This window comes from Mugil cephalus, chromosome 14 (genome assembly GCF_022458985.1).
Source record: "Mugil cephalus isolate CIBA_MC_2020 chromosome 14, CIBA_Mcephalus_1.1, whole genome shotgun sequence".
Classification (NCBI taxonomy): Eukaryota; Metazoa; Chordata; class Actinopteri; order Mugiliformes; family Mugilidae; genus Mugil; species Mugil cephalus.
The window spans coordinates 24,594,423-24,604,422 of NC_061783.1; the positions used below are offsets into that span (position 1 = coordinate 24,594,423).

The following is a 10,000-nucleotide window of genomic DNA, read 5'->3' on the forward strand; positions in this document are numbered from 1 at the left end:
TCAGTTGTCAAACGGCTTTGACCTCCATCACGCTGGGGCCCAGGACTCCCACCTCCACCCTCCATACTTCACCTACTCCTCCACCACCTCCCCCATCTCCTCGCCCTCCTATTCGTCCGTGTCGCCCTCCTGGCCGTGGTCTCAGCCTGCAGAGCTCCCTCCTCTCGGCCCCTCGGGGCTCGGAGCCGTCCCGTCGTCCAGAGTCCCGTCCTGGAAGGTTTGATCTCACTCACCCCCCCTACACCTCCACCCACACCCACACCTCCACCCACACCCACACCCACACCTCCACCTCCACCTCCACCCACACCCACACCCACACCTCCACCTCCACCCACACCCACACCTCCACCCACACCCACACCTCCACCTCCACCTACACCCACACCTCCACCCACACCCACACCCACACCTCCACCTCCACCCACACCCACACCTCCACCCACACCCACACCGACACCTCCACCTCCACCCACACCCACACCTACACCTCCACCTCCACCTCCACCTCCACCCACACCCACACCTACACCTCCACCTCCACCTCCACCTCCACCCACACCCACACCTCCACCTCCACCCACACCTTCACCTTCACCTCCACCTCCACCTCCACCCACACCTTCACCTCCACCTCCACCTCCACCTTCACCTCCACCTCCACCCACACCTCCACCTTCACCTTCACCTACACCTCCACCTCCACCTTCACCTTCACCTCCACCTCCACCTCCACCTTCACCTCCACCTCCACCCACACCTCCACCTTCACCTTCACCTACACCTCCACCTCCACCTTCACCTTCACCTCCACCTCCACCCACACCTCCACCTCCACCACCACCTCCACCTCCACCTCCACCCACACCTCCACCCACACCCACACCCACACCCACACCTCCACCTCCACCCACACCTCCACCCACACCCACACCTCCACCCACACCCACACCGACACCTCCACCTCCACCCACACCCACACCCACACCTACACCTCCACCTCCACCTCCACCTCCACCTCCACCCACACCCACACCTCCACCTCCACCCACACCTTCACCTTCACCTCCACCTCCACCTCCACCCACACCTTCACCTCCACCTCCACCTCCACCTTCACCTCCACCTCCACCCACACCTCCACCTTCACCTTCACCTCCACCTCCATCCTCCTGATGTGATGTCATGTGACGTGATGTCATGTGATGTCATGTGGTGTCATGTGATGTGATTTGAATTTGATGTCATGTGACGTCCTCTCCTCTCAGCTCGTTCCTGCAGCTCTGTCTTCATCCTCTTATTTTACTTCTTATCTTTCTACCAGACTCTGATATTTTGGTGCATGTTTCATGTCTCATGGTTTAAAACCTTTGAACCAGCTTCCTGCTGTAAAAAATCAGACACTTTATAACCAGGGTCAAGCTGTTTTAGATTTGGATCGACTCCATTGATCCACATGGGAAATGACAAAATAACAATATGATAAAACTAATTATAATAATACTAATACTAACTAATAATCAGAATAAAATAAATCTAAAAACTAAAGAGCTCAGTGTGTTATGCAACAGGAAATCAGTCATTAGTTTAAACAAGTACAGGTGTAAAATAGTAATAAAAAAAAATACTGCTATTACTACTGCTACTAAGAATAAAATAAAATCATACAAAATATTATAAAGTAATAATAATAAAATATATAGTAACATACAATACAATATAAATATAAAAAATATAAAATATTAAAACATAAACGGATTAGTTTAATATTATTATTAATAATAATAATTACAACAATAGTAGCAATAATATAATTGTTTTGTCAATATTATTATTGTTTATCATTGTTAAAGTAATTATTATGATTAATAATAATAATTAACCATTATTAATGGGGCCAGTAGCCCTGATAAATATATTATAATATATAATAATATATAAATACATTATAAATAAATATGAAACCTTCCAGGAACTAAACAGTTTATAAAGAGCAGGAAATTGATCTGATTCTGATTTTCCTAAACGTTTCCCTCCCGTTAATCCAGTGCTCAGACTAAGAGCCAGTGACTGTGTGTGTGCAGGACTGGGCCAAACCAGGTCCCTACGACCAGCCCCTGGTCAACACCCTGAAGAGGAGCAGCCGCAGAGACACTACAGATCCCAGCAGCCACCAGGAGGGCGGCACGCAGGGGGGGGAGGAGCCACAGGGGGGGGTTAAAGGAAGCCACGGCCTGACGTCCCCCAAGGTCAGAACAATGAAATGAAATGAAATGAAATAAAGGCGTAGTGTTCAGGAGAGTTTACATGTTCTATACCCATGAATAATAATGAGGACGTCCTGACCCCCAACCCCCCTCCCCCTCCCCCAGGTGGACAGGGAGACCCGGGAGGAGTTGGCCAAAGCTCTGGCCCGTGGCCTCCAGCTGGACATCCACGGCTCCAGCAGAGACTCTGTCCAGGGCTCCAGCGGCTACAGCAGCCAGACCAACACCCCCTGCTGCTCCGAGGACACCATCCCCTCACAAGGTAGTGGGGGGGGGGGGGGCTCTATTTTAGACTCTATTATAGACTCTATTATAGACTCTATTATAGTCTCTATCTCTATTATAGACTCTATTATAGACTCTATTATAGACTCTATTATAGACTCTATTCTAGACTCTATCTATAGTCTCTATCTATAGTCTCTATATATAGTCTCTATATTATAGTCTTGTGTCCTAGTCTCACTTGACTACTACTCGTGGTGTGACCAGTCGGGACCAGCAGCTCCCAGACTTATAGTCTCACCATCCCAGAACCGTACATAGTCTCGCATTTCCAGTCAGCGCCCGCCTTCCACCGGGCTCCCTCGCCCCCATCCCGTCATGACGTCGGGTCATATTTATAGACTCTATTATAGACTCTATAGTCTATATTTATAGACTCTATTATAGACTCTATCTATAGTCTATATTTATAGACTCTATTATAGTCTCTATTATAGAGTCTATAATAGAGTCTATAATAGAGTCTATCTATAGACTATATTTATAGTCTCTATTAGACTCTATTATAGGCTCTATTATAGTTTCTATTATAGACTCTATTTAAGCCTCTATCTGTGTGTCCCCTCAGTCTCAGACTGTGACTACTACTCTGTGGGTGTGGACCAGGACGGGGACCAGCAGGCGTCCCCAGACTTTGATAAGTCGTCCACCATCCCCAGGAACAGCGACATCACTCAGTCCTACCGCCGCATGTTCCAGTCCAAGCGCCCCGCCTCCACCGCCGGCCTGCCCTCCGCCCCCTCCGCCGTCATCACGCCGGGCGTGGCCACCATCCGACGGACGCCGTCCTCCAAACCCAACCTGCGCCGGCCCTCGGGGGGCCTCAGCCTGGGCCCCATCCCCATCAAGCCGCCCATGATCCCGGTCAAGACCCCGACTGTGCCTGAACTGCCCGGTTTCCCCAGCAGAGCGGCGCCGGAGGATCGGACCCCCTCCGGCACCCCGCTGTCGCCCAAGTCCGTCCCCTGGGAGGTCCAGCAGCAGGGCCAGGGGTCGGACCCGCCCTCCCCGCCGCCCCAGCCCGGGGGCCGGCCCTCGGAGTGGGAGCGGCGGCCCCTCCCGGAGCTCCTGGAGGAGACGGAGTACGGGGAGGTGGAGGACTTCCTGGTGGCTATCAGACGAGGGGTCCGGCTCAAAAAGACCACGAGCAACGACCGGTCTGCTCCGAGTATCCACTGAGACGCCCGGGCCGGTCTGGGGCCGGTCTGGGGCCGGTCTGGGGCCGGTTTGGGGGCCGGTCTGGGGCCGGTCTGGGGGCCGGTCTGGGGGCCACGGCTTCAGAATACTGAAAAGGAAAAGAAAAGGTGAAGTGGTGCGAAGGGAAGGAGGAAGTTGCCCGGAAACTGATGGAGATCAGCTCTCAAAGTTTTCATATTTACACTCTTCATTTATTTATTACTGCACTGATCCTGGAGTAACACAACCTGTACGTACACAATCAGAACCACAACAATCTCCTTCACGCTTAATGGATCGGAGCGAAATGAGGACGAGGACGGAAGAAGATCTGCAGCTGAACTCCACTGATCTCAGATCGTTTCCTCGGCAACTTCAGGCGAGAGTTGAAGGGACATGAATTAATTAATTAATGAAATGAAACTAAGGTGAGCAGTGAGAGGAAGGAAGTGAGGATGGATGAAGGAGGGAGAGCTGGAAGGACGTGGGAGTATTTTCAGAAGATCAAATCACTATTTGTGTGTGTACATATTTCTATTTTGATGTGTGTGTTCGTTCTCCATTCGCTCCTTTTACGTAGTCGCCATTTCCTCTAAAGGTGCCAAAAGCCCGAGTGCTGGATCCTACTTAGACATATTTAATTCAAAAGGATGCTGGATTATTATTATTATTATTATTATTATTAATGTTAAGGTTTTTTTAAGTGTAAAGGTCATAGATAGAGGGTGTTTGAGTATTTGTACATGTAGAGTAGCGAGCTGCAGAGTGTTTGTTGCTAACAGTCGACTGACTGCATGTTCTAGAGTTGGCTCCAGTACAAATGAACCATTTTGCCTTTTAAATTAGATCCATGAGGGAATAAAAGTCCCGGGACTGGATCAGGACGCCAGCGCCTGGATGGATTAAAGGTGGAGCGAAGCCGTCAGACCCGAGTCTTGACCTCGGTGACAGGAACCACTGGCAGCTCTAGGTTTTTCCTCACAAACATGCAGAGAATTGCTAACGAACATGCTACATGCTAACTCCCCGCTAGCGTTCAAAGCTCCCAACGCTGCAGCCGATTGGTTGAAGTTCTTGATCCAATCGAATCATCCCAACAAAAACGTCCACATCCAGAAACTCCTATAAAAACTAAACTGATTCGTATTTATTTCTGATTTTTTCTGCATAAATCTCTTCAACCACTTCAACACTTTACAAAAAGACCAAGAGTTCAGTCATTTTGAGGATTTTAACCCTTTAAAGTTTGTTTGATCCTTGAAGTCACACATTCAAAAAGCTGCTAAACTCAATGACACAAGGACAGAAGTTAATGACGTATCAAACATTTTATTCATAGAGCGAAATGGATTTTACTACTGAACACTAAAAATAACAAATCTGACCATTTTCTCCTGAATGAACCCTGATATCACAGAATGAGTGATTTTATTGTGTCATGGCTGAGACATTAATAAACGTGGTTATAATGGAAGTCAATGGGACATATTTAGTCGTAAATTTTAAATCTGACAAGAAAACTAATGATGCAAACAAGTGAATATTTTAGATAATGTTGGTCACTGGTCAATGTTTTATGGAAAACAGCTAATTTTGTTTGATTTAATATTTATTTATTTTTTGTAAAAAACAACAACAGTGACTTCAAGTTATCAAAGTGGAATTTAAATGTTTAAAATTCCTTAAATTGATTTAATTTTTGGTATTTTTGTAAAGTGATTATATGAAAAATATATAAATGAGCTCAGTTTTTATAGCAGTTTTATTTTTCATGGGTCTTTTTGTCCACTAAGGACACAGGAGGGTGGTGGATGTTTGTTTACAGTGTTCTAATTAATTATATATATTAATTATTTTAAATCTGTGTAGAGATAGACTTTGTTACACAACATTGTGCCATATGAACCGACACAGTCAAAATGAAGAGGAAAGTTTGTCTCAAATGGACAAAAACGTCCCTGAATTTGTCTGAGGGTTAAAGTTTTCGTCCTTTTAGATCCTGAAACCTTTTACATTTATTATCAGCTCAGACCAGTGCTGCTGTAACTTATTATTAGTTTGTGCACAAACTGAACCGGGAGCTCGTGGTAACCAGGTCATGAAGGCTTCCTCCACCTTCATTCAGAGTCAGAGTCAGAGTCAGACCATCGGGACTGTTCAACGCTTATTTTACCTGTTTTTAATTCTTGTATTATTATTTTTAACACTCAGTTTCCTATAAAGCACTTTTATGATGTGAACAAATTCAAAAATGCACAAAAGCCAAGTAAAAAAAAAAAAACCCTGAGTTCATGGTTCCAGTTATAATTTAACGTCGCAGACGTAGAATCTGTGACGTGTGTTAATCTCCTGCCGACCGTGTAGCACCGGACAGTGTGTTAGTTTACTCTTAAACAGGAGCAGTATCCGTAGCAAACTGAAGTAACGTGGATCCGTGTCTGCACACGTGTTAATGAGCAGCTGTGTTTTAGTGAAGCTGCTGCAGAGTCAGTGTTTTAATATCTAATAATCCTGGGACAGCGCGCTGCAATAACCTGATCCATATATTTAAAAGTCAAATAATTATATCTGGTCTGTGTAAAAGTTGTAGCAATAGTGAACTTTCAAAGAATAGATTTAGATGAACTTCCAGACGAATGAATACGGAGTCATTAGACTGGTCCCTGTCTTAATAAATTCAAATACACAAGTTAAAATATTAAAATATTAAAGTGTTCATGATACTGGAGAGAAAACACAACATCCTGAGAGGTGCCTGAGCTGGTCTGGAGTTTTATCGTTTGGTCCTACGCTGCGCCGCCATGTTGGAAGTCTTTTAGCTTTTAGCTCTTAGCTGTTAGCTTTTAGCTCTGAACAAACTATTACATGAATTATTGAATCGTCGCTCGTTGAGTTTCTGATAAAAACTGTGTTAACTTCAGCCAAGAGTCAGGAGAGAACCGCTGCTAGGAGGCTAACAGTTTAGCATTAGCATGCTAATGGGATGATGAAAGGATGAGGCCGTGGGGAAAATCGACATTTTCCCCGGACATATTTTAAACTTTACGATCGTAAAACCCAATATGTCGTTTTCCTCTGGTTTCACTCATAAAAACCATTAAAGGATTCAACCAACACAACGACGTTTTAACTGTGTTCCAGCTTTGATTCCTCCAGAACTAAACCACTTTGAGCTCATTCATGGTCTTTGTCTCTTTTCAAAGACACAAAAGTCAGAATCTCTCTAACACGTTCATGAGCAGCGTTCAGGCTTATAAACTGCTGTGGTTAAATTATGTTCTCTTCTAACCTAAACAAATAAACCCTGTAAACACAGATCGTGTATTTGCAGACTTAGCATTAGAGGAGCTAAGGCTATGGCTAAGCTAATGCTAAAGCTAAGGCTAAGGCAATGGCTAAAGCTAAGGCTATGGCTTAAGCTAAGGCTAAGGCTATGGCTAAAGCTAAAGCTAAAAGGCTAAAGCTAAGGCTTCCGTCGCTGACCGGTGACTAAACGCTGGGATTAAACGGCTCCGACTAAAATCCATCTACGTGTAACAGAGTTGATCTAATTTTGCATAAAAACAAACTGTGACATTAATGTGGCGTCATCTTTTCCCTGTTAATTCGTTTCGTTTTTTATGTGTTGCCTTTCTAAACTGCCAGCTGTTCCGTTTCTAACCTATTAACACGTATATTTAATATGCATGTGGTTCGCTTCTTTTCTACCCGAACTTATTTCCTCGGCTCCGTCCGACCTAGAAAAAGCATTTTAGACACCGCCTGCCGTTTAAATCTGTTTCCTACTCTATGAAGACTCTCTGAAGCCCGTCCGCTTTTATAAATAAATATAAAATAAATGTTTTTGTTTCATTTCGGTGCAGGTTTCAGAGAACAGTTGTGTAGCTGATGCGATAACAAGCGTATGAAGCCGAATGTTTGAGCCTGTTCACACTGTTACTGCGTCTGTTTTAATGGTCTCACACGCTGAGGACGAGGATTAGTCCTCAGTGTGTCCTCAGTGTGTCCTCAGTGTGTCCTCATTGTGTCCTCATTGTGTCCACAGGTCTTTATTCTGTGTGTGTCTTCACCCTTTAACGCCTTTTATTTCAGACAAGTTGCCAAATTTTCTACATTTGTTTTTTTTTATGTTCCTACTTCAGGTGCTCTCTCCTAAAACAGTTTCCCTCATGATATCAAACATTTGCTGAATATAATTTGAATATTTAAAATGGGGAGTGGGGACGTTTGCGGAGGGAAATAATACAAAGAGTTAAATCTGACTGGACGTGACTTATTATATTATTATATTTCTGTTGATAAATGTAAAAGGTATTAAATCATCTAGACCTCCCAGGTTTACCCAGTCTGCTCTGATTGGAGGGCGGGGCTACAATTAGTTCACGCCCCTTCGTTCAGGATGAGTCATCAGCAAAGAAACACCAGATCAGATCCTGTAAACTGTAGATTAAATGAGTTCTCTGTGAGGTTTTATTATTTAAAAAAGAAATGAATGTAAAGTCTGTACTGTTAATCAGATTATTACATTATTAATCATTTAAACCATCAAGAGTTTTAATAAATCGACATGTTTGTGTCTGTTTGTTTTTCTATGTGTAACAGCTGATTCTTTTTTTTTTCTTTTTTTTTAAATAAAACCGTAGCGAACCAGGTGCATCTGAGGAAACCTGCATTTTGATTGATTTATTTTATGTTTTTATTCTTTTTTAACGAGGCTGAAGTAGGAAAGTCTTTACTTTGACTGTTTAGGATGTTCAGATTATCTCTGGTCTGACTTTTCCATGCGAGACATTTGAATCGTCCCTGAATAAAACTGATCAAATACAGACCTGTTTTTATTATCATTCATTTATTATTATTAGTTTATCACGTCAGAGGAGCATAAATATTAAACTTATTAATATTAATAAACCAAGAGAAGAATATTAAGTAAATAAATAATTAAATATGTTTTATTTATTTATAAGAGAAAAAGAAATGAAGAAAAATATTCTGTTTAATATAACTACTTTCTGTTGTGAGATGTAATTTAGAGTTCATGTTATAAATGTTGTTTTCATGGTTCGTTAAATAAAATAGTTCAGAAGTGAATTTATTATTTTTAGGGGAAATTTAAACATTTAAATATTCCTGTTAAAAACTGACTTTAAACTTTAGCTGATGCAGAAAGAAACTTTCAGAGTTTTCAACAGTTATAAAACTTTAACACTTTGGAAAAACTGACATAAAAATAAAAGTTTTACCACTGAAGACTTTTCAAATTTAAAAATTTTCCAATATATATATAAAAATATATATATATTTTTATATATATAAATTATAGATGCATCTACTTTGAGTTAAGTAAATGTGAGAGCTGCTTTATATTTTAAACAGATTTTTCTAACATACACTTGGAGCTCAGACTGGAAATAAAGGATCATTTAATCTTTAAAGACACTGAGCAGATGCACATACACCACCAGTCAAAAGTCTGGAGACACCTTCTCATTTAGTTCAATGAGAAAACGTCTCCAAACTGGGCGCAAAAAAATATAGTGACCAAATATGGTCACTTCCAGCTCCAAAAAATTAATAAAATAAAATAAAATAAAATAAAAAACTGAAAAGAGAGAGAGGTCCATCATCCTGTAAATAACTCCCACATTTATTAGTTTTTAGAACAACTGCACAGAAACGCATTCATTACAGGCTTAAAGTATAAGTCATGCTCCGGACTCACCACAAGATGGCAGCAAAACATCCTCAAAGTTTTGTTCATAGCTTCAAAACAACAACAAAAAAACTTCATCCTCATAGAAAAACACAGACATTATATAAAGGTTTCTTCTTGTGAGATGATACAAAACGAACAGCATGCTGCTAACGTCGGGAACTGTCCTCGTCCTCTTCTAACGAGACACCGGCGTCTCCACGTCCATGAAACACTCATTAAAATAGTGTTCAAACGTTTTCTTCTTTCATTATTTATTATTTATTTATTTGTTCCTTCTGATCCGAGGACCCGTCGAGCTCCACTTTCCCCTAAACACTTAAAACCAGAAAAATAAGGAGACGAGACGAGGAAACAGAATCTGTGACAGATCACTAATTTAGATTTTTCCTTTTCCTCCAGATGTTTGGAGCTGGTCTCTCACATGTGAACGCATCAAAGCAATAATTCAATAGTTTATCAAATGACTCATTGTCCGGCTGCAGAAATCTTAATTAATCTGTCGCCTGCATGCGTTTACTTTCTGTGACGTCATGATTTACATGTGAAATGTCACAGA

General features: G+C 42.4%; 2 protein-coding genes across 2 annotated transcripts in view; one reads left to right on the forward strand and one right to left on the reverse strand.

Moving 5' to 3' along the window:
- LOC125019798 (protein MTSS 1-like) overlaps positions 1-8,554 on the forward strand; it is a 46,918-nt gene extending 38,364 nt beyond the window's left edge. The window contains 4 exon segments of the mRNA XM_047604759.1: positions 5-217; positions 2,085-2,249; positions 2,373-2,529; positions 3,121-8,554. Coding sequence (XP_047460715.1) covers positions 5-217; positions 2,085-2,249; positions 2,373-2,529; positions 3,121-3,731 — 1,146 coding nt within the window. The 3' untranslated portion in view covers positions 3,732-8,554.
- Positions 8,555-9,354: 800 nt separating this feature from the next.
- Positions 9,355-10,000, reverse strand: part of tmem65 (transmembrane protein 65) — a 24,861-nt gene continuing 24,215 nt past the window's right edge. Inside the window, exon 7 of the mRNA XM_047604749.1 lies at positions 9,355-10,000. This exon is cut by the window's right edge and continues 955 nt beyond it. The gene's annotated coding sequence lies outside the window, so the exon portion shown is untranslated.